The sequence below is a fragment of the Acanthochromis polyacanthus genome, chromosome 17 (genome assembly GCF_021347895.1).
Source record: "Acanthochromis polyacanthus isolate Apoly-LR-REF ecotype Palm Island chromosome 17, KAUST_Apoly_ChrSc, whole genome shotgun sequence".
Lineage (NCBI taxonomy): Eukaryota > Metazoa > Chordata > Actinopteri > Pomacentridae > Acanthochromis > Acanthochromis polyacanthus.
The window spans coordinates 19042650-19070634 of record NC_067129.1 but is presented as its reverse complement, the minus strand read 5'-3'; the positions used below and the strand labels follow the sequence as shown (position 1 = coordinate 19070634).

At 40.9% G+C, this 27985-nt stretch overlaps 1 protein-coding gene across 1 annotated transcript in view; it reads right to left on the bottom strand.

Annotated features, from left to right (window-relative positions):
- LOC110967111 (roundabout homolog 2-like) overlaps window positions 1–27985 on the bottom strand; it is an 85263-nt gene that overhangs the window by 2812 nt on the left and 54466 nt on the right. The window contains 21 exon segments of the mRNA XM_022216623.2: window positions 1898–2094; window positions 2950–3207; window positions 3517–3679; window positions 4536–4808; window positions 5431–5558; window positions 7142–7181; window positions 7297–7323; window positions 10012–10188; window positions 11311–11482; window positions 11578–11702; window positions 17688–17718; window positions 17721–17765; window positions 17768–17923; window positions 19636–19757; window positions 19847–20013; window positions 20481–20646; window positions 20768–20849; window positions 23601–23656; window positions 23659–23709; window positions 23712–23804; window positions 27504–27675. Of these exon segments, the coding sequence (XP_022072315.2) occupies window positions 1898–2094; window positions 2950–3207; window positions 3517–3679; window positions 4536–4808; window positions 5431–5558; window positions 7142–7181; window positions 7297–7323; window positions 10012–10188; window positions 11311–11482; window positions 11578–11702; window positions 17688–17718; window positions 17721–17765; window positions 17768–17923; window positions 19636–19757; window positions 19847–20013; window positions 20481–20646; window positions 20768–20849; window positions 23601–23656; window positions 23659–23709; window positions 23712–23804; window positions 27504–27675 (2701 nt within the window).

Genomic DNA, 27985 nt, shown 5'->3' with positions numbered 1-27985 from the left:
GGCAAAGGTTTGGCTAAGAATTCACAAAATAAGCATTTGACTCAGGTCACACATTTATGAGTGGGACATAAATGTACAGAATCAGCCAGATGTGTGTGCTGCGAACAAAACAGAACTAGCGTCTAAATAGAAATCACAGCAGAAAAGAAAAGTTTTGTAGTTTTCTTTTTATTCGCAAGAGCAAAATAAGTAACTTAGATGGAATATGTATTCGTAAACGTGTCATTTAAAGCGACATTAACTATCTGCAAAATGGCACCCTCTGTGGAAATACTGCCACCACAAAGACTTCCTTCATGTTTCAAATTACTGGACTGAAGAACTTCTCTCAAGGGTGCCAAAATGCACTTCTGAAATAACGACTTACAATATGTGACAGCTAAATATGAGTTGATAAAATGTTTGCATTGCTAATATTAGTGAATATTTTTAGTCGCTCTGACCTGTAGCTTGCCCTGCAATGGGTTATTAAAAGTGTTAAAAAAAAATCATATTCTCAATGCACAAGCCAGTGTTAACCTATCAAACAATAGAGTCTAAAAATGGTACAGCTGTGTCCCAGTGGGAGAAGCCATCAAGTTTCTCTCTAAAGAAACACTTTCAGACAGAAACCTATTTATAAATGCATCAAACCTTAAATGTTAGATGTGTTACTACTAAAGCAGTAAAAATATGATATGATATGGCTTCAATGTCTATCCAAGAAGGACTTCAAGTAACTTTTATCAGACTGTCTGAATATCTACCTACCGATATAAAAGGGTGCCCGTGATTCAGTCTGGAATATCTGAATAATTATAAGCCTAGGAACTGTTGACCAATTATAGTTTCTGCATCACTTTTGAATGTCAAGCGCTGTCCCTTCTGACTTCATAAACATGTTCCTGACATATTATGTTGTGTCCTACATAAAATTAGACTAGTGTGTGCTGTGGGCAGCTTGCACGCATGTGATTAAATGCTCTATTGTGTGCCTTAGTCTTTGTTCTATGTAGTGTGTCCATAGGTGATAGTTGAGCCAGCCAAAAGACTGCACAGTGTTTTCTCCCCCAGTGAGCCCAAACCCCATTGGCAGACATAATGTTGATATTGGACGAGTCTGCTAAACCTCGGATTAGTTAAAAAAGATGATGTTTTTTTTTTTAATACTGAATGCCACGTTTCTGCTATTTTCTACTTTTATTCTATTTTACATTACTACCTTCTGCATGCTAAATGAAATGCTTATTTTGTGAAAGAAAGTGGTTATAACTGATAGAAAAAAAAGCCACCATTGTTAGTCATAGACACATGCATCCATCACCTTTTGCCCACCAGGAAATTACTTTTTGCTTTGCAACATAAAGAATACACTTCTGTCAATGGAGTGGTAAGTGTGTACTACAAAATTGTCCAATATGAATGCAGCTCCTATCAACAGTGGCCTCTTAAGCCACATGTACAAGGGGAGGTAGCAGAACTATCTCCCCTTTTATATGGGCAGTGCACAGAATTTTGCAAATCAAATGTAAAATTTCTGCTAAAAACACATTTGCTTTTGTTACATTTTACCACTTTAATCTGTTTATACTGCATTTCTTAATTTGCAAGTTAAGCTAAGAACAAAAACATTCCATCTGAGCTGTCTAAATCTGCTCCTTTACCGTTCATATAAGTTAAAAACAGAATAATATCGAGAAAAAAAATATGTGATGTACATAAAATAATACTCCATTATAGCTTTCAGTATTTTGCAAATGACTAATGGACAGTTTTTTTAAATTATTATTGATGTGTGTTTAGAAATGACGCCATGATCATCAGGACAGTTGTGAGCATGTCCTACTATTTAATTTTGCAGACGCTTTTATGTCCTGTTCATTTAAAAGCAATGACTACAATCAATTTAAAAACATACCTGAGCCCTCATGGTTATCCACGCTGTGACCAGGAGTGTATTCAAAGCCACACAGATTTTTCGACACCACAGCGTATCTTTCATCCTCCTCCTCCTCGTCTTCCTCAGAGAGGAGAGTGGCTCCCAAATCCGAGCCCAGTGTGCTGGACATGAAGTCCATTGGACTGCTGGACACATTCGGGCTGCTCTTCATATGCCTAATTAAATGAGTGGGAAATGTTGTGTATTAATAAACAAATTAAATGTTCAAAAAAAGCAATGAAGGTCGAATAATGGGCAGGGAAAATGCTGCAAAACAAATATTAGAATGTAAAATCAGTGGATATTCAGAAGAGTAGAGATGCAATGCACAGAGACTATGAATGCCTGCAGTGATTTCACTGATTACTTTCTCAGTGCTGGTGTGTGTTGTGCTAACACAATGGAGTTGTAATTGGACTGGATAAAGGATATCTGGATGGGCAGGGCTGTCACCAACATGCCTGTTATCTCCCGCACAGCTGTCCTCCATGATGGCTCACATCCCACCATAGAGGAGATGCATGCATAATTACCAACTCTATTTACTGATGTCAGGACAGCATGTAAGACTAAACCCAGTCATTACCCTCCAACACATGTCGCCACTGACTTGTCAAGTTTTCCAATGCTCCATCAAAGGTGTAATCAATGGAGAGATGTTTTTATCGCTCGCAAGGCACATGGACCGCAGGTTTGGCCTGACATATGTAAATACCAGCATTAAAAGACGCTCAAACATTGGCCATTGATATGCAAAACTCAAACTATCAACAGTAGAAAATGAATAAAATTACAGATATCTCTCGAATTGTGCAAAGCAAACATATTTGAATGAAATTATAACACCTGCATACAGGCTTTCAAAAGATTTCACACACAGGTCTTTTTTCTTGCTAGAAAATATATGCATATATGTGTATATATATATATATATATATATATATATATATATATATATATATATATATATATATATATATACAAAGGCGGTCTTCAAATGTAGTTGCCTAGAGCTGTAAAGACATTCTTACCATGCTTGCTTCGCCACCTCATACTGGTACGCTCTGGTCAGCTCATCCAAGTGGGCCTGCAAAATTGATTGCATTTCTTCATGGTGGGCAGTGCTGAGAGCAGAAGATGAGGGCTGGCTGAAAGGAACTGCTGCTGGCGAGGAGGATCTTCCTCTCAGAGGTGGAGTAGGACCTCTGTCCTCCTCTACTTCATTGTCCAAATTCTGATGGTGGTAGGTCTGGACAGATAAAGGCGGGGCCCAACTGTTGCTGTCATATCTATGACAAGACAGAAGAAATATGGAAGTAATTTATTAGAAATCTAAAAAAAATCTTCCAAATAATCTTTAGTCTTTGATATATTCAAATCATTTTTGTCTGAGCTAAATGTAATGCTCTAAATGTTATTATTAAGGCAAATTACATGTGGAGGCTTTGTCTGAGCTCCCTGATAGAAACATATCCACACAGTGGGCACAGGTGCATGCATTATGACCTCTGTGTTTGGGTGCAGTTCTTCTGCTGATGTGTGTTTGCCGTGTTTGTGTGTTCCAGGGCAGAGATTGATGAGATATGAATGTATCTTACCCTCCTCCGTGGTTTTCCTGGGGGTAACGGTCAAGGTCAACCTCGGTACCAGGGAGAGGGTGCATGGGTGGTGGAGGCAGGGGCACGTTAGCCCAACATGTCCCATTTGATTTAGAGGTTTTTGTTCCACCCTTCACCTTCTTTTTCTTCCCAACCTTTGCACCTGGGGGGTAGGTAGAGAGGGAAGGATGTTAAGCCTTCACCACAGAAATCCAGAAATCCCTGTATCCCTACACACCAATATTATTCTACATTGAATTCACACACACACACACACACACACACACACACACACACGCACACATATGCAGCACTGCTTTGAAAGCCATCTTCTATCATTCTCTACTATCTGAAGTTTTTTTTTAAATCTGTCTCCCTCCCCTCAATGTTCATTATTTCCCTTTTTGTGTGCTGACAGCACATTAGAACATTTTCTAAATGTTGACATTTCTTAAAGAGGCATCAAAACCTGCGGCAAACCACTTTAAGTTGCTTCCATACAGCTTCCCCACTTGCTCTACTTTATCTCCGCTAAGCCTGACATTTAGCTGAGCACACGGCCTATTGTGCAAAACTACAAAAGTACAGACAGAAATGCCTCCGTGACTTTACTAAATGTATATAAGCCAAATAAACAAACTCAGAACGTGGAGGGATTTTCTGCCATCACTAATCAAATTAACCCACAGAAATGCATCATGATTGTGTGACATTTCTGGGCTAGATAAGCTCCCAGGGTAGAATTGTGATGAAGACAGAAGAGTAATTAAGAACATTATCCTAAGGGTCAATTTTTAGCGAATATGTAAATAAATTCCCTGCTTTCCATTTTGCTCTTTCCCTGGTTTAGCATGCAACTAATTTTACAGAGAAAATAGAAAAACACTATGGCCTGTGATTCTACTACACCGCTACAGTCCACGGAGACCAAAGACAGATTCACAAGAGTGAAAACAGCACAGCACAAGAGAGGGAGAAAAAATAAATTGAGATCTAGCTTCTTTCATCATGGCTCTTACCACTGCCAGGGCGTCTGTCAGTTAGCGAGTAGCCCAGGTTTGCTATTTCCTGCTGGGCTTGGAGAGAAGCCTTCCAGCGGGGATCTGGCCTATCCACAGCCAGCTCGTGGAAGCTGTTGGACTGCAGTATCTGAGTGGTGGCATAGGGGGTGGGCTGACTGCCTCGCGCTGGGCTGCTGTAGCCTGCCTTCCCCATGAAGTCAATACTGCTGTAGATGGCACCATCAGACAGCATGGTGCCCGTTTTCTCCACCGCTGCAGACGGTAAAACATCTGAGACAAAAGGGGGATGAAGACAGTGCGAGGAGGGAAATGGAAAAAGGCATCATAGAGAGATAAGTTGACATGAAGTTAGCGATCTTTAAGGTCATTAACACTCCCTGCTGCTCCGGCACTCTCTGTTAGTTAAATACAGGTCTCAAATGGACTTGATATAAATGAAAGTGATTATCAACAACCGTAATTAGCATGCAGCACTCTGTGGGAGCTGGGTGGAGTGTTCACAAGAAGGATACTCAAACAACGCTAACCTTCAGCTCTACTGTCTACACATAAAGCCTACAGCTCGCCAGGGTTCCACTGGACTTTGAGGATATGCAAACCCATACACGTGGACTCGTAATCTTAAACAACATCGAAAAAACGCACAATGGCAGTGCTTGACAAAGAATGACAGGCAGAGTATATCCACACACTAAGAATTTAAGCCAAATATCAAGCTTGTCAAATCAAATTAGTAAAATATAGCCCTCAAAGGCTCTTTTAATTTGTGTGTGTGTGTGCCTATGTGTTATGTCCTGTCACTGTGCTTCCCAAAGGATGAACGTCAAAACTGTCCTACTGGGCATTGCTGAAACCGTGCCCTTCACCACCACAGCTTGTTTATGTTTCTTACCTCCTCGGCCAAAGTTGCTTCCGCCTTTCGGGCTCCCTAAACCGCCATTAGCTGGGAGGCTTGTGGAAGGCCAGGAGTCAGCCAACCAGGGGAGGCCTGGATCGCCTGCCTTTAACAGCCCTGGACGGCTGTGAGAGGATGTTTGAAAGAGATGAGAATGGGGCAGAGGGGTGGTGGAGACAGAGAACCGGTGACATTGTTAAATATTCAGCCTACCCTGTAACGGTATTGCTCATTTTCTTCCTGCTGCATCAACAACAAATTGATGTGAAAACTCATTCAGCATATTCTCGCCTGTGGAGCAGCCCAGCACACAGGCAACAATAAACAACAGAGAGACATAAAATGGCAAGTCTATAAATCAGACTTCTGCCTCCCCTTAACTCTACCACCACGAACTCCCCTCGGAGAAACAAGGCAGGCCTAAATACACACTAAATCCACTTTAGAGCCTTCGCACAACAGAAATTTACATTTTAAATTGAGAATCATGGACAGCCTCTGGCAGATCAGCTACACTGGTGCACCGTCTCCATAGCAACAGAGACAGCAAAAGCCCATTAGGTGGTTTAGGAAAGCTACCATGTCATTTTGTCTTTGTGAAATACAACGGTCATGAATACAGGCTTTGACTTCAAGGTAGGAAAGTTGTGGGCAGCAATTCAGGGAGCGAGAAAAAAAAAAAAAGACAATTTACAACCTCTTCATATCAGCTGCGGTGAAAATGGCAAAACATCCACATGCCTGCGCATTAGGTAAACATATTCTGTTCGCATATGTTGACTTAATGTGCAGCTACACAGTGAATTTTTCACTGAGGCTGATTTGCCAAATGCCAAGGGAATTGTTCACAGCTGACTTGGTGATGGCTCAAAGGTGTTCAAACAATTACGTCAATAATTTCCATTTTAAACTACACAAGCTTATACATACATTTACATACATTTGCTTGGGGAAAAAAACATGCCAATGCCAGACACAGTAACACATGTGGACATATTCAGTACGCAGAAACACACTTGTGCAAAACGGTTTGTCAAGAAACTGTTTATTTTTAGTCTATTACTTGCAACATTTGTTCTGGCTGTGGGCTTATCTGCTCACTTAGGTGTGACAAAAAGGAACAAGGGAACACGGAGGAATAAGAAAAAGAAGGAAATCCACTTTCTGCAAAGCAAATTCACCTCGTTCTCCTGTTGTTTCAGGCAACACTTTGATATTCAGTGTGTACAAAGGTAGGCTTCATTCTGGACATTTTGAGCAGGCAAGAAAATTCTCTTGGCCACTGAGCGGAGTCTGGAGGTCCAACACTTTGTTCTTCCAACCCCGCATATGACCCATGACTGTGTGCTCTATGCCAAGCGTTCCAAACAGCACATTCATCACCTCTCCCCTTCTCCCGTGACCTCTCCCTCTGCCAGCAACTGAGATGAACCGAGAGAGAGCTGGTGAATGCAGCAGCTGCCCACCTGCATTAATTGGTAGCACCGACTTCAAAGGAGTGATTAATGATTTCATGAGGTAGACACGGGCACAAATCATCCTCTGATACTGTATGAGTAAGCAGAGGGGAATATTGGAACATGTAGGCAAATTCCATTCATCACGCCAGAACTCTTCATTACAGGTTCTACAAAAGGCTCGTGTCATTGAGACGGCAGACGGGGCACCAAACTGACTGAACTCTCAGCTTTATAAGTTAAATTCTCACCTTCCATTTCTGATCAGGCCTCTGTCTCTTTGGAATGTAACTTATGGGGAAAAGGGTAGAAAGAGAGAGGAAGGATTAAACTGCTGTCAAGAATGGAGGCAGCTGAATTAAGATGATATTTTTTTATCAATAACGGCACAATGTAAATGACATACCTGCTCGAGTAAAGGTGAAGGACTGAACTGCAATTCAAAAAGACAGAGAGAAGGTGAATAACAGGGTTGTGAATTACAAAATTGAAGCCATATTCTCATGCACCAAAAAATGAAAGAAAAAAAATCATGAAATAGGGTATAGACATGTGAATTGTTCTTTTATTTTTCTTTTTTTGGAGCAGTAATGCATTTAACCAGTTTTTGAAATAGACTGATTGCCCTGAGGGGTAAAGCTCAAATGAAGGTGAACGTTTTTAACCTGTTCTTACCCTGAAGCATCTGTGTCCTCATCACAGCTGCAATTATTTATGGAATTCATCCAAAATGCATTTTTGGGTTATAGAGTTTGAATTAAGGCTGCACAATATACAGCGCCCTCCATAATTATTGGCATCCCTGGTTAAGATGTGTTGAAAGCCTTAAAATAAATTCAATTTTTGTTGCAGAAGCATACTCTCACACTGAAATTTGTAGAAAAATGTATTATACGGGAAGATTTTGTTGGCAAAAGGGGGTTGTGCAAAGTTTTAACATCAAGGGTGCTAATAATTCTGGTACACATGATTTGATGTAAAAGAATTATTTCTTTTATGTGTGATTTTTTCCCCACTGAATAAATGCACTTGGATTAAAGGTTGGATTTTCCTCTTTTTTCATTGTGGTCCTACATTATTTAGAAAAAAAACTGAATTTATTACAAGCTACAGAACACATCTTAACCAGGGGTGTCAATAATTATGGAGGGCGCTGTATGTGCACAATGTTAGTCCCATCACAAGTGCAACGTGTAAGGCTAAATAACTCAAACACATCATGCTACAACTATTTTTTTTCCGCTTGATGCACAATGACAGCTTACAAGATTCTCATTTTCTGTGACTAATTTGCAAGATAAGTCTGTCTGATAACATAATTTTCTCTGATTTCAGGCTTTTTTTGGGGTACATTGGATTTTTAAAATGTATTTACAAGGCACAGAGTTGGTTGATACGCAGGCTCCACATGCGCACAGCAAAATATTTTGGTCACAAATAGGATGATATTGAACAAAATAAGATGCTCTGTCAGCAGCGTCTTGCAATTGTTGCCACCCCATGAGGCACCACAACTAATTTTGTTTTACCATTTAAATCAACACCACCAAGGTCTGTATGTCTGAAATGTCAGACCTGAATGCGATGAAAAGTAAAAAAACTATTTATGACGCCTTTGCCTGTGTTACAACATATGAGAAAGGACCCAGGCAGCTTTTTTGAGATGATTTTGTAAAAATATTTTTGATGCACATACCCTCGACAACAAATTCCCCCCAATCATTCTGGAATTTAGCCTAGCCGCGCTAGACCCAGGTCTGAAGACGCAAGGGTCTAGGAACTCTCGACAGGAAGGGAGGCGGGCTAAAAGGTTGTCTTTCAAATCCTTCTGCAGCAGTTGGGTAGGTATACATCCAATCAGCGCTACGAATAGGCTGACGGAGATCCTAGAGCACCGGAAATCAGAGGATGTGGGAGTTCGGTGACAAGCCTTATTTATACAGTCAATGGGTGAAGCTCAAGTATATTACAGACATGTTAACAGAAAGATTATTCAGAGTCGGTGCTAATGGAGCTCAACGACTGTTGTCGTTTTTGTTGTCGACCCTGGCAGAGAATTAAATTCGTTGCCGTGGGTTGTCTAGCACGGCTAGGCTAGTTGTTTCCGGTTGTTTCTGTCAGAATTGTCGCGCCTCTGTCGTCACTTAGTTACGCCCGCCTTCTGACTCTACACTTCATGGTGATTCGTCGGCCAGTTTTAGGAGCATCCAACCTCGAGGCATACCGAGGGTAACTAGACCCACCCTGGCAGAGAATTAAATTCGTTGCCGTGGGTTGTCTTGCGCGGCTAGGCTATCTGGAATTAGTAAATATTTCCAAATAGATTAAGTCATCTGGTGAAACATGTTGTATTTTTTTTACGGCAATATATATTGCAGAAAAACAAACACTGCAGTGTCACTTTTTTCTGATATTGTGTAGCCCAAATTTGTAATAATCTAATGTGATTCTCTCAAAATACAATGAAAAATATCTAATAATGTTGCAATTAAACAGCTATTGTTTATTATTTGAGGTGAAGTTACTGGAAAAAAACATGGTTACTACATCTATACATATCCAAAATTCCAATCTTTTCAAAGCAGAATGTGATGTTTTGGAATTAAAGTCAGTTTGTTTTGAGAGGAGGGATCAGAGAAGCAGCACTCAATCATATAAATCCCTATTGAATTAGGAAATCACAGTGCTCTCTCTCCCCTAGTCACTGCAATGAAAGCTGCAATACACATTATGATAATTGCACACAGCTATATGCTTGACTCACAGTGGGATAAAAGAATACTCCAAACCTAAACCTAGACGTACCTCATGTTAATGTGCAAACAACACCAGCCATAGTCTGATAATGGAAGGGGATGTTAAATTACTTATCTCGCATGAATGTATTAGAGTGTTGAGGTGTGGTGCTGATGGAACTCAGCACAGTTGATGCACATCACTGCACAGTGAATTAAAGTAAATAGGGCCTATTTCCATCTGTGCTGAATATATTTCTTTTGTTCTGCATGTTAGCCAGCTCAAATGGAGTCACATCTGTGATGACATCAGCTTCCACTAGAGAGAGACCTACTGCACTTTGAGATCCAGCGTTGATGCATGGCCGTGGAAATTGAGTTTTTACCTGCATAGTTGCTAAGTCCCTTCCTCTTTTTTCTCCTCCAGTACAGCCAGGCGCTGAAGCCCATAAGGACAATCCAGCAGGCCCCTCCCAAGCCAGCGATGAAGGCCGGCTGCTTCACCACGTCGGAGATGCTATTGTTGCCCTCCGATCCTGTCATCACGTCCCTCAGTTCTGCACCTGGGGGCAGCACACACATATACACATTCACATACATAGGGAAGAAACTAATGAAATACTTAATTGCCACATGAATGAAAAAGTGATTGTATTTCAATTAATGTTGTACATGAAAGAGCATGAATTTCAGATCAAAATACAACAGTGAAAAATCCTCTGCTTCTCATCATGGTCCATGACATAGAGTCAGACATTCTCATATGCAACCAAAACCAGTGGACACAATATATATGAGACCTGAAATGAAATAAATAAAATTTAAAAAAACACCAAAAACCAGGAACTGCATAGATGGTTTTCGTATAAACAATAAAAGACTGAAAAATGCACTTGAAACAAAATCAAGACAGCAGGGAACATACTGCATATCAAACATTGGGACACACTGACTACAGGGACAGCCAAAAGATGGAACCATGAATAAATGAAAAAAAAACAAACAAACAATACACTGTTGTAAAAAAAAAGGAAAGAAAAAAAGAGAAAAAAAAACAGCATCAGTGCATCCAATATAGAGTTAATCAATTCAGCAGTGCACTTATCAACTTGAGCTGCAAGACACGAGATTGACAGAGCAGCTCTGACAGAGTTTGATTTTCTGTTGCGGCTACTGTGCTGTGAAATTAGATTCACAGTCTCCAGGAGGAACCACCCCCCTATCATTAAGCTTCAGTCCACAGGCCTGTTTCCCCTTTTCTTTGGGTGTTAAGGGTGTTATTATATATCAGTCAAAAGTCACAGATGAAGAGCATCTGGCCTGGGCCCCCATATTGATTCTGGGCTTATATACTCTGAGCATCCTTTAGCTATTTCATAAGATGTGATAGGCTGATAAGCTCCTACAAAAACACTGTCTACTTTGTTAGCGCCAGCTGCCCACATATTGAAGAGGATTATTGATATGGCTAACAGTACTTGGCACAGTGTTACCAGACACTACACTTAATGAAGCACTATTGATTTCTCTGTAGACGTCTGCGCTGTAAAGCGCAATCTTCTTTCTTCAAGTGCGATAAATTGATAAATCATTTTTCCAGACCCCCAGTCTGTGAGAGAGACCTAGGCCCCCCATTATGAGGTCATTTCATTTGACTTCAGGTTCGGTGTGTGTGAGTGGATTACCCAGGATGATGAGCTGGGGTTTGCTCTTGACCCCCACTCCTGCGCTGGTGCCTGCAGCCACCTCCACGCGGTACTGCACTCCAGTCTGCAGACCCCCGACCACCACTGAACGGATGGTTGCGTCTACAGACTTATTGACATGAAAGCGGGTTTCGTTGGCCAAACACCAAATCTAAAAAAGACAGACACAGTAGACAGATTTCATTGTAAGGTTGTATAGTATATAGTAGTGATTGAAACATTCAGTGCAGAGGAGGCCGTGCCTACCTTGTACTCCTGGATGATGCCATTCTGCTGGTCGGAAGGAGGAGGGTCCCACGACACGCTGATGGATGTGCTGTTATGGTTTCCCACTGTCAACACTGTCACTTGCTCTGGAGGCGCACTGGGTGCTGATGGGTCAAACGGTGTAAAAAGATTAAAGAAACAAAGGTTACACATAAGAAAAAAAATTAAATTATTAGCATATTGCTTGCAATAGAAAAGGGAGTGTCTCATGTTTATTTTATTAAGTCAAAGAAGGATTTGTCTCACTCTCTACCTCAATTCATATTCATAAAGCAAACCATACATCAAGGTATTTTCTAAGCCAGCCTGGCAGATGGCTACCAGAGCACTTCATCTCATTTTTTATCTCAGTAGTGAGATTCTTTTTGCATAACTGAGATGCACAGGGAATAAAAAAAAAAAAAAATCCTCAAGTCTGAGTTTAAGATTCCAATATCTTACTGGCATCCTAAGTTATACACATGAAGAATTTGATGTCCAAATTTTGATTTTCACTTTGCACAAATGATAACCATTCCAAGCAAATCATCAAGTTTAGTTATGAGTGGATGTTCCTGCGCCAAGAAAAAAAAAAGAAAAATGGCTGAGCCCAGTAGCGAACATCACTTCCATCATGGATAACCACCATTCTGGCTCCATGTAAATGTTTCCAAAGTAGCTGTATTCAGATTAGCATGTCATACTGGAATGAAAATGGTCAATCACTACGTCCTGTAATGAGGGTTTTGAGATGGTTTGTCACCACAAATGTGGGGCCTCAGGGTGCCAAATTCAAGCTCCCTCTTTAAAAGGTCATTTTTTAAATTTACCAAACTGGCCTGATAACCTGCATGGACGGATCACAGATTTAAAGAGACTGCAGGCAGCAGGAGGCAAACACGGTGTCTATGCAACTGTGCAAATCATCATCTCCCACTGAATAGATGAGCTCTGGGCACATAGTTTCTCATGATTCTCATTAAAACTATCATTACGTTCTGACAGAGTGGATGAAATAACTACTCTGAACCCAATTAAGGGACTGCAAAATAATAATGCTAACTGCGGCGCATCCGTATAAGCAAGGCACTGAATTCCAAAGCTGTGTGGAGAAGCCAAAGCAGGTGGGCCATTGTCTTGGCCCGAGAGCAGCATGGCTAGAGTGAGTTAAATCCTCCAGATGGGCTTGGTTCTGTAAATAGTCGGTGAGGAGAGCAAATGCGTGCAGAATCTCTTACTGAAGCAACGGCAAGCCATGTAGATACTGCAGGTCCTGGCTTATATGATTAATACAGGTATGCCATATTGAAAGGATATCTGTGACAGTCCTGACGCTGACCCCTGCCAGTCCTCAAACATCTGAAAAGCTGAACATCTGGCTTAATTAACTGGCATAGCAAAAGATGGCAAAAGAATAGATTTTTTTTAGAGTTGGACAGATGAAACAAACCTCCCTCTATGATTTAGCTCGTACTTAAAACGGAGACTCTAACCAGATATGGCATGTCTGCAAAATATTTGACAGCCTGGCAGAGCAAAGGAATTAAATCTGCCATATGAGATGCAGTTTATTTTTATTACATTTAACGAATTAACTCAACCCAGTTTGAGGATATCTATATTCAGCCATTTCGACGGTATTGACTTTCTGAAGCAATTACTGTTAAACAGACTCTCACAGATGTACTGTTCTAATATTGAGATGACACTGCTGTTCAGAAAACTTATTTAATGGCAGGCCAGCCAAATATAAAACCCAATTTATTATATTACACCTGTGAGACGAAGGTATTACCTCCGAGCATGGACATAAATAATCATACCTCTCTCCTTATTATAGGCTCTAACCAGTGCGAATGCAGGTGGACTGCAGTGGAAGGAATTCAACCTTTACAAATCATTTAGACTGCCAATCAAGATTTTAAATAAACAAGGCTCTATATGGATCTCTGGCTCATTCTGTCTAAGGCAGTCTATCATCTGTTTAGACCTAACTTCACAAAATCAAGTCATGATCATAAATCTGCAGAGGGAAGAACAAACACACAAATAAAAACATACCTCCACCACTGCTTTAGCATTTCTGGATTTATGAAATGTCAGCCAGGAACAGTTTGTTCATCTGTTTTGTTTATTTTCCTTTGAGATCTGATTTTCTGAATAAAAGGATGAATTCAAAGCCGTTCAACAGACTAGCTGCAAAATCCAGATGTTGGACTTTTGCACTAACAAGTAAATGTTTTTTTTCTAGCTGGCTACCAGTTTTTAGAATAACTTAAAACCTACTACTGGCTGTTAAAATCTCATATAAATTTCTGGTTATGCTGCATTTGCAGTAAAAGGATTTCAAATGTTCTTTAGATCCTTCTATCACTGTATGTCTCTTGATCTGGATGTATACTACCGTTCCAAAGTTTGGGGTCACTTAGAAATGTCCTTATTTTTTAAAGGAAAACTGTTTTTTTTCCAGTGAAGATAACATTAAATTAATCAGGAATACAGTCCAGACATTACTAATGTGGTAAATGACTATTCTAGCTGGAAATGGCTGATTTTTAATGAAATATCTACATAGAGGTACAGAGAAACATTTCCAGCAACCATCACTCCTGTGTTCTAATGCTACACTGTGTTATCTAATGGTGTTGAAAGGCTCATTGATGATTAGAAAACAATTGTGAAGTTATGTTAGCACAGGAGTAAAAGTGTGAGTTTTCATGGAAAACATGATATTGCCCAAGTGATGCTAAACTTTTAAACAGTAGTCTGTTACTACTGTGTAATAGCCATAATACAGCTTCCAACATTCTCCACGAGACAGAAGTAAGCATCTAGACGAAAAGACTGAAAACAAAAAGATAACAGAAGTGCAGTGACAACAGCAACAACTGAAATACGTGAACTCTTCTGTTTCACATAATTCTTCCTGCCACAGATGAGAGTTAACTCAAAACTATATGTATTTCTACTGTGCTAAAATGAGTGCACCATCATGCAATAACTTCCAGTTTTCCAGATGCTATTTCAGTGGTGCTGCTTCAGCAAACAGATGGAGCTTTCTCAGCCAGTCAAAGGTTTACATTAGGAGAAGACGGGAACCATTAAGTGTAGTTCTGCTTTTTCCGTGAGTACGCGAACAATCCCAAAGGATAAATAATTGCTACAATACCAGTAATGACTCAGGATAACATCACTATAAATGGTCCAAACAACAGAAAAGGTCGAAGAGTATGCACTTAATAATGTGACGAATACTGATATTAAGACTGATGAGCACTGTAGCTAGAGAGTAATTTAAAGCAATTAATGTTTGCAGTGTCTGACAAAATATTTCTGTTTTTACTCACAGCTGTGCAATTAAACAAAAGGCACTTAAGCTGCTTAATGTTCTTCCATACAGGATATGAAGTAGTAAACATAACGTGTTATGCAAATGGCTGCATAAATTAGGCTAATTCATGAATTAGCAAACATTGCTATGTCAACATATCTGTCCCCAAATAACATATGTGTAAGCTTTCCCTTCACTGACCCTCCAGCTCTGGTCTGGGACACACTAATATCATTACATTCTGTTCTTAACTAGTATGGGATTTAAGTATGACATACTATAATTCCTGTAATCTGCCATCAACAGTGGTGGGGAGTCCGACGATCCTATAGACGAGAGTGGCAGAAGCCACTGCCTCTGAGCAACATCTTTATTCATGTTTAGAGGGGTCATTAGTCTTAAAATACATTTATTGCTTTAAACAGTGGCAGGTGTTAGATGCTTTGACATCTATAACCCCTAAGATACCCTCTGGTGGGGTTTCACAAAGGCAGTGGCACATTCCCAATCTGCCTTTGATTGGTAACAAGTGTTTTGTCCTCATAATTCCGCAGAGCAGCACATTTCCAGCCTCTAGAGAATTGGTAGATCAAGCCAATTTTTTCCTGGTACCACGATGCCTTGTTTCCATGACCCAAAGTAACTAGAGCATGTTCCCCAGTCTGCAAAAAACCTCAGGTGATCCTATGTGGCCATTTTAATTGGGCTCCAGTGAGGTGAGTTTCTCTTTCTCCACCAGTTGTATCATCTATTTCTTAGCCTCGATCTTATCTTCCTACTGGGAGGAAGATGCAGCACTGTGATCCTCTCATCATCAAACACAGATGCTTTGGGCCGAACATTTTCTTTTGCATTAATGGCCTCGTCATGACTTGCTCTCAGTGCAAACGCTGTTCCATACAGTCCAATGGATGCAGCCCCAGAATGCAATGAACAACATTAAGAGCCGCTCTTGTCGCCCCAGAGACATGAATTATGAATCATGACAGTTCACTCTTGACCATATAAACAGTAGTTTGAAAAACTCTACCTCAAGGGCCACTGACATGAGCTGACTTTATCAAATGCTCTCATTCCCAGGGCGTCAAATTACTGCTACTTTGTCAAGGCTGCTGGTGTTTCAGAAATATGTACATGTTTGTCCTTTGGCATTGGAGACTGGTATCCAGATTTGACACCAAGAGGCATATAGGAGTTTTTCTAGTTTTTACACAACTTTATAATGAGGGGTGTTTGTGACATAGGTCCAAAGACTTCCACCCCAGGAGACTAACTATCATGCCTTGGTGTCAGGCCACTATTTTTTCACTTAGTTTTCAAAGTTAAGTTCATTAAAGAACTATGGTTTTCGTTAAAATTCAACCTTTCGCAATTAGAAATGAAGCCGATTTCTCATTGCCTGAATGCACGATAGCAGCAGAGAACATTTGGCTACAGACACATGGCATTAACAGATTTTTATAGGTCTCTCAAATTACATTTGAAAAATGACGATGAACAATACCCAGTGCATTCAGCTGTGATGCCAGCGGGTTCTGACCAAAGCAGCCATATGTGATGAGTTGGGAAGGGGACCTGGCTCAAGCTTCATCAGTGGATCGAGTTTGCTCACTTGTTATGGAGATGAATGTTTGCAATGAGATGCCAATAGCTGTTAATGATGCTATCATCGGACTGTGAGTACTTTTTGACTAGCTGGCGAGGACTCCTGAGAAAAGCTACTAAATGAGTTGCCATGCTGCGAAGGTCAAGAGTAAACTCTGATGATTCATTTCTGAGTTCTAAGCATGTGACCTCTTAAATCACAACCGTCTCTCAGCAAAAATATTCAACAGATCAATGTCAGTAGCTGTTGAAGCAAATCTGCCTGCTGATGAAGATCAAGTGATGTGGTAGAAACTCAGACAAAGCCTATAAGCAGACCCTGGAATGCAAATGTTTTTTGTTGAAAACTTTTATCAAGTTACCATTAGGTTTGTACTCAACTATGGTGACCCAGGGCTTTTTTGGTTGCTATTTTTCTCTGTTTATTTACAGGCTTTTAGCATACTTCACCCCATTTGTTTGCCTACACTGCATTTAATTAAATTTTGCCAAATTCCATTAAAGCTATGGCGAATTAGCTATAGCTTATGGATGTACCAGGAACTATCACCAGGCAACTTGAATATGGAAGAAAATTTAAAAAATAAAAGATAGTGTTGAGGCAACTTCTAGGCTTACAAGAGATGCTGTTTTCCCATGATGTTTGATTAACCCAAGGAGAATCAGTATCTGATCAATTGACCTGCACAACAGGAGGACGAAGAGGACACCATAAAGCACCCATGAAGCTCATTGGTGTGTGTGTGATGTTAGTGAGGGAGGGTCATATCATGTACTTCTGGAAAGAAACATGGCAGCAGGGGTCCATTGAGGAGCAGAGAGAGAGAGCTGTGTTTATGTCAAAGGAGACGTTTTTAACCTCCCCCTCTGCACACCAACCCACAGAGGTCCAGGGTTGTCAGTAGAACCCCACTGCGCTGTCTGGGAGACCTGTTTCCACACGCAGAAGACATGGCACAGCAGCAGTGTGCGTGTGTGGGTGGGTGTACTTGAAATGCCATTATCCATTACTATCTAGCCATGAAGCCATTAGTAGCGGCAGCTAAGCAGCATAGTAGGTAGAAAAATTTACACAAGAGCTCATCTTTAAGTAACTATACCTTACATTCTTTCCAACTTTAATTCAGCAGAGAAGTAAATTTTTGTTAGAAATGTGAATTAATTCGCCACTTACCTTCTTCCATGGTGCGGGCGGTCATGGCATTCCACTGTCTGCACCCTGGAACTCATTGAAGTATGGCCGCCACTTTAATCTTCATAGACGATGCCCTTCTTCAGACCAGAGAGAGTTATGTCTCTCTCTGAAGCAACCTTCAAGTCCTGTATCTGCCACGGCCCTGGGGAGGGCAGCCCTGAAGTTTGCCGGTACAGAACGCGGTAGCCTTGAATAAACTGGGATGGATTCTCCACCTGAGAGGAGAGGAAAAGTGGCAGAGAGTGGGAAAAAGACATGCCGTATGGTGATGATGTGGGAGATGTCGTGCATCTGTGTGTAAACTGGCTTGGATCAGCATTCAGCTTGTGCCCTCTGTCACTGACAATTGCATGCTTAGTTAGTCAGACAGTTAATTAGCAACAGAGCTGCAAGAACCTCATGATGGGAGTTGGGTGTTTTTGCCAAGTTTGCACAGAGCCCCTGAGTGAGAGACTCTCAGCACAGTCTGGGCCCTGAATATTGGATCAAACTATTCAGTTTCCTATTGTTTTTTTTCACTGGTTCAGGAGAAGAGTAAAATATGTAACAGGCACAAACTCATAGTAATGATTGTTAACAGGCAGAAGCAGAAAAAGCTTTACAAGTGATACGAAGCAGCTGTTGATCATCAGGACTAGTCCAACATGTTAAGATGGATCCTTTTTTCTTCTTTTGTTCTTCCTTTCTCTCGCTGTGTAGCCTCAGTCTGTATTTCCTTAACAAAATGGTTTGTGCACCGTAAAGCTCCATAAACAGAAGAAGCAGCTCTCCCTTCTTTTTCATTCCCTTCACACTTTTAAAAATAATTCATGTAGTTGAGTGAGTGCATCACAATAAACACTTATCCTTTCTGCTCACTTTCCTACTGTCTTAGAAAGGAGCTGCGAAATTATTCATGACCTGCTATACAGTGATTGCACACCTGTACTTCCATCATCCTGTTATTTTATAAAGAGCTTAGATTGCAACTCTACAGATTTATTTGTATTGTTGCCCTGTGGGAGTTTCTTAGAAAAAAAAAGCATATTCATCCTTCCCCTCCAGTGAATATAGTCTCAGAAATTCCACTGTAGATAGAGTGGGTACACAGGCCAGGATCAGGTGTGAGTTTGATATGAAGTCCGGAACGAGTGTAACAGCCTGAAACCCGGCGAACATCACCGTGTCATCTAGTTGAGTAACAGATTGTCCAATTAAAGTTGACTGTCGTAAAAACACTAAAATGGGAAAGGCACATTTGTGCAACTGTTCTGACAGGACATAGACAAGGCAACAAACACCTATTGAAAAATCCTTCCTAATCTTGACGTGCCCATAAACCACTTTAAAAGAGAAACTTTTACAGAATTATGAATGAGTATTCTTCCCACGAAATGGAGCCAGGTCAAATAACGTCTGTGGACCCATTCAGATCGACCACAAAGGCAGTTTATGCCTGTCACTGTGTCAGTCTAAAAGCTGTATCACAGGACATGGTTGTCATACTGACAAGCATGAAATAACAGACAAGTGTAAGCCCATCCTAGGTGTGTTATTAACCTACAGCAGCAGGCAGTAGGGACACCTTGCCAACAGACAGAAATAACATTTCCCAGATAAAGCGCTGGCTGCAAACTGCTTCCAGAAGTGACACATGTAGCACCTAATGGTGATGTATTTGTCCTGAATAGAAACATTAGTCTTGATTCCTACATCATCCTGAACCAATCTAAATTGATGCAGTAGCAGCTGTTCAGTTATGAATGTGTATCCATCCCATCATGTTTACTCTGTGAGGGTGCCAACTAATCCAAAACACGGTGACATGCCAGGTGTAAAGTTCTCAAACAGGCTTAGACCAGATTTGTTTCACTTCTCTGAAGGTAATAGAAGCACAACCGCTATAAACTAGTAGAAAGTACATTTTTCAAACGTTGCAAGTACTCACAGTCCATGTGACCTGCACTGAAGTGGAGCTAAGAACGACAGGATTATGCATGTTGACCACTACATCCCCCAGCTCCTTCTGCACACGGCGATGGTCCACTCCCTGAGCTGTGGGACTAATGTCTGGGAGAGAGGAGGAAATAGAGGCATGTAGATCAGAACAGTGGTGCTTATCCCTAATAATACAGTACGATTCTTTCCTATTTCAGTACCTTGAGTCCGAACAGGCTCAGACATTGGGCTTGGATCCCCGAGCCCTTGAGCATTGACTGCCCGGATGATGAACAGGTAGACAGTATTGGGCCGCAAGTCCTTGACTGTGAAGTCTGTGGCCTTCACATGGTCTGCCACTGTCTGCCAGTTGTTACTCACTGATTGACTGTAAAGAGAACAAATCTAATAAGTTAGGGAACAATATTTTTTCTTACTGTAGAAGACATATCAGACAGTTTAGCCATACTTCTAGACACTGGGAGCCAAAATGACATGTCACGCAATAATGACATGCCAAAAATCACCAGTGAAGCCTTTTGAAATTCTTCTTGTCATCATCAAAACGAGTAATCAGTTGAACAATTATGAGACAAAGCGGGGAAAAAAGCAAAATCCTGTGTGTCAATCAAATTCTGCTTGAAACTGTCTTTTATTTATCAAATAATATAAATACCAGACTATTATTTTCATTCTTTCTAATCAAACTGTACATCAGTAAGAGAAAAAGCATCTAGATTATTCTGCTTATACAAACTGGCTTGCTTGAATGCCCACAGAAACACCCACATCTGTTACTGCCATGAAAGTTCGGGGTCACTAAATGTTGCTGGAGGCCATAGGTCACAGACGTACCCGAAAGCCTCGATGACATAGGAGGACACTGGGGAGCCCGCCTCCGGCCCCGGTTCCCATGACAACGAGATACTGCTCTTGGTAACATCGGTGACCTCTGGTTTGGAGGGTGGCCCTGGGAGGGCGGTTGCATTGTGAGACATGAAGTCGATGAGGTCAGTGGAGTCTGAGGAGGTGAGAGAGACAAAATTAATACCCGCAAAAGCAAAGAATATCAAGCAATGTTAGGCTTGATATGCATATAATTATGTTAATTTCTCATATGAATTATTTCTACTAAAGCAGACCTCTGACATCCAAGTAGGCACTCCATGATGTTTCTCCACTGGAGCTGGTAGCAACGCAGGTGTACAACCCTGAATCAGACAGCTAAGGAGGACAAATCATGATATTATAACTCACATTCAAACAAGCTTAAGATCAATCTGCAACATGACAACTTGAGCAATTAGACTGATTTCAGAGTTGTAACAGAAGCGAATTCAGCACCGAAAAAAAAAACAACAAACAAACATGAGGAGGTGCTGTGTCTATTAAACAGATCTGTAGATTTCCTCTGCTTATCCAAGTCACTAATAATACAGCTTTAAGGCTCTCTGATGCTGTGTTTGGCTGAATCCAATAGCCTTTGTAACTCTGATCCCAGATGGTTTCTACAAGCTCTTACGTCAGTCTGGGCTTTTGAAGGAGGTTCGCAGCTCGTAGTACAGTAAAAATGCATTAACCTCCAATGGCCTGCATTTGGCTCGAGAAGAGCCAGAGAGTGGATGAGTGGAAACTTTAACACTGGCCAATGAAAAAAAGATCCCAGTAAAAGCTTACATTAATTTTCTTAATTGATTTCCTTCAATAATGGTGACCCGCCATTCCCAGAGTCATCGACATTATCATCACCAGTGCTGACACAGGAAAGAGGAGATATGACAACCGGTTTTATATTGGCTCTGCCTTAGGAGCCACTGACAACTGTGTTTTCTCTCAAGAGAAAGTGGAAGAGTGACATAGGGAAAGCACTTTGACACTGAAACAGGACACTGTATATTGCGGATGCTCTGTTATATTACCCCCAGTAGACTCCTCTGACTGGTTCCTGTCCTTGAGTCCTTGAGTCTAACTGCTGCCTCAGAGATTCCAACTAAATAGCAGCGTTTAATGACTTATAAAAATCAATACCCGCTATTCATCTTTAAAAACCTGACTGCACTTGTCCATTTGAATTACATTCAGCTGACATCATTTGGCGGATGAGCAAATTTGTCTTTACTCACATGCAATACAGGATGTGATGAGCACATCTCAAACTATTGTCATCATTATGAATCATGTGTTAATGAAGTACATATGTGCATTATAGTTTATATTACAATACTACAGAATCTTCCATCCTGTGGACTGTTTACCGTCTTATGAATGTTCTGAATGCCGTTGTTGACTATGTGCATTGTCTGTGTTGATTTCGTGTGGTTTTTGTGTGCATGGGGGAGATGCCTGTCTGAATTTGTTTTACTTGTACACTGACATAAAGAATTCTCTCTATCTATCTTTTAGTTTATGTGCTACTACAGTGGATATAACTAGCAGGTCTGTCGAATGTGGAAAACGTGTTGCAGTACAATGATTGCAGGCACAAATCTGCAAGAGATTCAACTGATACGATGCTGGGTTGATAACAACTGTCTTTTAATTTGGGGATAAAACACTGTCTAAAAGATTAATTAACAACCCTTTGTTTTTATTAATTAATCCTCTGGACCTGATAAAAACCAACTGAGACTTGAGTACTGCAATTATGTCTACCACTTCAGGTATGACAAAATGGCAGGGATGCTTGGCCAAACATACTGCTCCTCAGCAGAATGTCTACCAAGAATAAAACAGGTTAGAGAATCCAGTTATGTGCAAAGTTATGTGACAATGGACGTGGTTTGTCTGTCTGGTTCTGTTAGCAACATTACTCAAAATGGACAAACGGATTTCGATGAAATTTTTAGGGAAGGTCAGAAATGACACAAGAACCAAATGATTAAATTTTGGCAGTGATGTGGCTTATAGTCTAGATCTAGGATTTGTTAAAGATTTCGTGCCATTGCGATACAGTGGCATGGATCACTTTAACTATGATTACAGTGATACTACGTAGTGCCTGCTGATGATTCACATATTGCAATCTTACAAAAAAAATATTGTTGTGGACTTATCGGATTTATCTCTTGGAAATGATACAAGAAATGAGCAGCTTGGTGGAATTACTGCGCTCTCTGAGTGTTTTTCTAGTTACTCCACCAAGGAACGCATTCAGAGGTGACGTGACGATCGGCGTACATTGTCCTGTAGTCTTGTTACGTCTGTTGTGCGCCAACATTACTCAAAACGGACACACGGATTTGGATGAAATTTTCAGGGAAGGTCAGAAACAAGACAAGTACCACCTGATTAGATTCTGGCAATGATGAGGCTTATAGTGTAGACTCACAGATTGGTAAAGATTTCTATCTCATTGCAAGATAGCACCACAGAGTCACTGTAACTATAACAACAAGTGAACATTAGGTCAGCTGCCTGCTGATGATCACGATTGTGAGTCCTACTACAAATCCCCCTTTGCAAACTTATCGGAGTACTGCACTCTCTGAGTGCTTTTCTTGTCTTGATAATGTTATGATGGTACCAAGTCAATTGCTGACACTGGGGAACAGAGCAGCTGTAATCTGTTAGTATTACACAATTTTACACAAACTTTAAATGACTTAAACATAACTCTACACTGTTGCTTACTTCAGAAAATTTAAATTTAAATTCTGGAAGGTCTGAAATTGTGCTTTTGAGATTGTCATTGATAATGTTTAAATTCCAGGTGGAAATGCTCAGCCGTGATATTGACTGCTTTTTTGGCTCATAATATGTCTTCAAGCATATAAAGACGCTATATGGACATGTTAATCAGGTTAAAAAAACAAAATGAAACTTGATTATGATGGTTCATAGCTTTAAATGAGTGTGCCAGTGAATTCCTCTGTTTACCTTCTCCCAGTAAAGCGCTTTGGTGTTCAAAAATGCACTCCATAGGTAGAATGCTAACTTTATTGTATATGTATCTCTCATTTCTCTCATTTAACCCACCCTGTTACTCTGGATCTGAAGGCTGCCATGCTCAAGAAGGGAAAATCGTGAGTCCTTCCAAGCAGATTGACTCCATTCTTACGCCAGGTGACTGTAGGCTCTGGGTCCCTGTTGCCAAACACCTAAGAAGGGATACACCTCCGAGTGCCTGCGTTTGGTTGGACGGGCCCTGCCGGATGATTGGTGGTGGGCGGTCCTTCAGGGCTATAATCAGGATAATAATCAAGAAACAGTGTTATTATTCGAATGCATTCCTGGCACTGTAATTTTGATGTCATGGTCTTGCCATGTAACAATAACTCTCTTTTCTAACTAGTTGCAAGATATGTGAAAGAAAGATGTGTGACCTTATCACAAGGTGTTAATTTGTGATTGCAATAATTACATTAGTGGTTGCGGGCCCAAGATGCTAGGGTTCAGTCTGATGTTCTTTTTTTGTAAGAGGAAGTGACTGCATTGTGAGCCATTTTCCACAGCAGGGCGGTGTGCTCATGGCACTGCATCACACCTTTGAGCTTAATTACTAGGTGAGGATTAACGATGCTTCACCCGTGGTGCTAATTACCATACCTTCTTTATAACACCTCTCAACACATTCATGCCTGTCCTCTCTCTTCCTACTGTGACTCATGGCTGCGCCACCTCCCTCTTGGCAACCCCCCCCCGCAAACACACACAAAACTAAACTCTGAATTAGCGTGCCAAGGAGAACAACAATACATCTCTTTTAAAGCTTTTTAGAACATGTTATACCATCCAGAAAACAGCCACGCCACTCCAAAGCAGTAATTTCTGGAGTGTTGAATCTCTCTAGGCCTTGTAACTACCCCTCGCTTCCAATTTCCTCACTGCTGCTCTCCACTGTTATCAGGTCTGTCTCCATTCACACAAGTGTTTACAGCAGACTACCCCTGCCTTATCTTTCATCACACCTCCTTCAGCACAACGAGCAATACAGAAACTCAGGCAGAATAGGAGAAAAATCAGGTGCAACTGGGTGCAGCATGGCGTACAGTAAGCAGAACCACACATGATATGCCACTTATTAAAGAGGTGGAATTGTTTGGATTCATGCAACAACATAAACATCATCCATGCTGTGTTGTGGACAAGCGTCTATAGGGATTTGGCAGATATGTGGGAGTGTTATGACCATGAAATTAATGCTTCACCAATCAGCCTTTCACGGGGAGCTGACTTTATTACTTGTTTTCAGGTGGACATAAGATTAGTATATGTAGCGGCTAAAGAAGGACAGCCTGGCATGGCCGTTTCAAGAAAATATTACATTTACTGTGCAGCAGGCTATGATTATCCCAAGTGATTAGGTAGCAAACAAAAATATCATAACGTTTTTGCTGATTTAGACGTGATTTTGTAAGAAATGCAGTCATAGTCTGCAGCTTTAGTGGAAAAGGTAACAACAAAATGAAACCTTGCGAGGTTGTTTTGAAGAGAGACTGAGTAGTTTTATGCCTGCTCGTGGCCCTATACACTGCAGTCAATTCCGCCTGAAATTTCTACTGAAGTTCGCCAATATCCATCCATCCATTCTCTATACACCGCTTTATCCTCACTAGGGTTGCGGGGGGTGCTGTAGCCTATCCCAAATATGGGACGCGCAGCGCGAGGTGCACGTTCACGAAAACTAGCTATTTGTGGATTGTTTACTGATTTCAAGACATGTTTTGGACAAATTATTTTACTGGCTTGTTTTGTCTGGATGTCCAAGGTTGGATTATGGCCGTTTTTTGTGGAATATTTTCATCTGTGACTAGTTATGAGCCTTCAAAGGTGAGTTGTGCTGTTTACATTATTTGTTGTTTGTTGGAGAAATGTGTTTATATTACCCGCTGTGGTAATCACATCTGAAAGTGGTTTATACCGGCGGATTCATGAGAATCTAAGCTTTCCATCGGTGTATAGTGTTTGTATAATCACGTTTGCAGCTTCAGACATTTAAGAAAATGCTTATGCAGATCTCAAAGCGTCCCGCGGGCGGGCCGGTGAAGCGCAACGGGTTTTAGTGAATTCCATGAAAACATTGGTTGGATAACTGTACGTGTTGACAACATTGATTTCTACATACACCTAAGTTGAAAGGTCCTGATTTGTATTCAGTCAGATGGGTTGAAGCATACTAAGTCTATTTGGCATCAAATATTCAGGACTATTAAAGACTTAGGATTGTAATACAGCTCTGAAAATGAGTAGCTTTGCCCAATGTGGAGGGCATAGACTGGCCAGCTTGGATTTACTGCAGTTATACACATTATTTTATTTTTTTTGCCTTTTTATTGTGATAGTCGCAGTGAAGAGTGACAGGAAATGGGGAGAAGAGTATGGGCAAGACATGCAGCAAAGGGCCACGGGCAGGAATCGAACCTGGGCCGCTGCGTCGGAGACCAGCCCCTGTACATGGGTCGCCTGCTTAACCCGATAAGCTATACGGACGCCACTGCAGTTATACACATGTCCTTAGAAAATTCTCAAACCCCTTCTGCAGTAATTTTCTATCTGTATTTTCAATAAGCACAATATGACTGAATACGCTTTAGATATTACAGTTTCACTGCTTGAAACTTAGTGTTGTGAGTGCATTAAATTACATGACCTTTTTTCTTATACCGGCCAGGAGAACTGCCCTTTACTTGCTAAAGCAACACAAGAGTAACTGCAGCTTTAACTCCAAGCTGCACAGTCTAAATGGATTATTATTAAAGCTGTCAGTCACACAGTGTGAAAGGTAGAGCATTAGTCCATAGCTGACCCTTTACAAAGTTTTCATCCACTGGCATTCCTTGTTGGATGCAAACTGGTCTTCCAGGCTCAAGTAATGCTAAAAAGGGCACTACTTCCAAAACTCCACCAGGCATTATGCCAACTCTTTCTCCATTGTTGTTTACAGCCATCAGTCAAAGACATTTCTCCCATTCCTTGCGCTCTGCACCTAACATTTTGATATTGATCCATCTCCTCTGAGTGACAGAACAGGAGTCATTTCCTCTCCAAAAAACACTTCAACAGATGTTAATTTAATAATGTGTGGGAGAAAAAGCCAAGAAACAAATGGAGAGAAGGGCATAAACAGCTCCCAGCTGGCAGCGGCTGAGCACTTAATGCTGACATTAAAGCTTTGTCAAAAAAGTGCAAAGTGTCTCTCCATCAAGTAGACAGTTTTATTCTACACAGTTTCTCTATTTTCAGACTTTACCACAGTGAGGTGAAAATGAAAAGGATGATGATGGGCGATTGGCTTTTAGAACATACGGATGCATCTTCGCCAGTGTAAGTGTGGGCAGATAAATGGTCTTTCATATGCTGGTATTCAATGTCTAGATAATGCAAGGACATCACATGAACATGTTTTCAATAATTGCAAAGCCCAGTGTGCATCACATCATAAAATGGACCAACATTAAAAACAGACTGCTAGTCACAATGCTCTTAGATTGTAATGCGTGTTGTTAGTACTTTGCTGCAGTTTGAAAAACACTGCTAAAACAGTGTAAATTCAAGAAGCTGGGTAAAGTATGTTTTATGTTTTCATTGCCTGAAGTCTGAATGAGGATGAGGTTGACTGAGTTCTGTGAATAATGTCACTTGAAAGTGGACCTTCTGTGCGACCTACACTTAAAATCAACCTACATTGTTAATATATGAATATGCATGCCCTGTTACAGAGTGCTATTTGCCCATGTTCACCTCTTACTACATCAGAAAGCAGTGGGGTGTTGGGGTTGTGATGGGAATGGTAGTGGCTCAAGTCGGGTGATATTACTTGTGTATTGAGCCACGCAATCAAGACTGTTGTAAATCGTACAATTACAAAAGGTATATCTCATTTTTTAAACATTTTATAAACATTTCTGCTCCTGTGTGTGTAAGGGCGGTGTGCCTTACCGTCTGCAACCTCAAGCTGGGCCTTGGCCATGATGCTCCCTGCCACAGTGAGGGCCTGGCAGATATAATACCCCGCATCTGAGCGTTGTACAGATGAGATGGTCAGCTCTCCATTCACAGACACAGACACGCGGCTATCCCCCTGTGTTGGCTGATTGGGAAACAGAAGATCCTGCAGGGGAGTGAAAGGTATAAAATCTAGACACTGCAAACACTTCAAAAGAAGACTGTTTTTTGTTTGCTTTTTAATCTTCTTAATGACAAGCATATTTTCCATCTGAATGAGACAAAATTCCTGATATTCTTCTTCAGCTTGGGATACTGTTTAGAAAATTACTTCAGAATTTAATTGTTTTGAGCTTCTGTGTCTTGAGACTAGATAGTATGAGCTACACAAACTTCTCCAAGTGTGGGTTTGTGAGTCTCATTCCCTGTTAGTTGGGGGTCAGGGGTTGAAAACTTTAGGAACCCCTGTCATACAC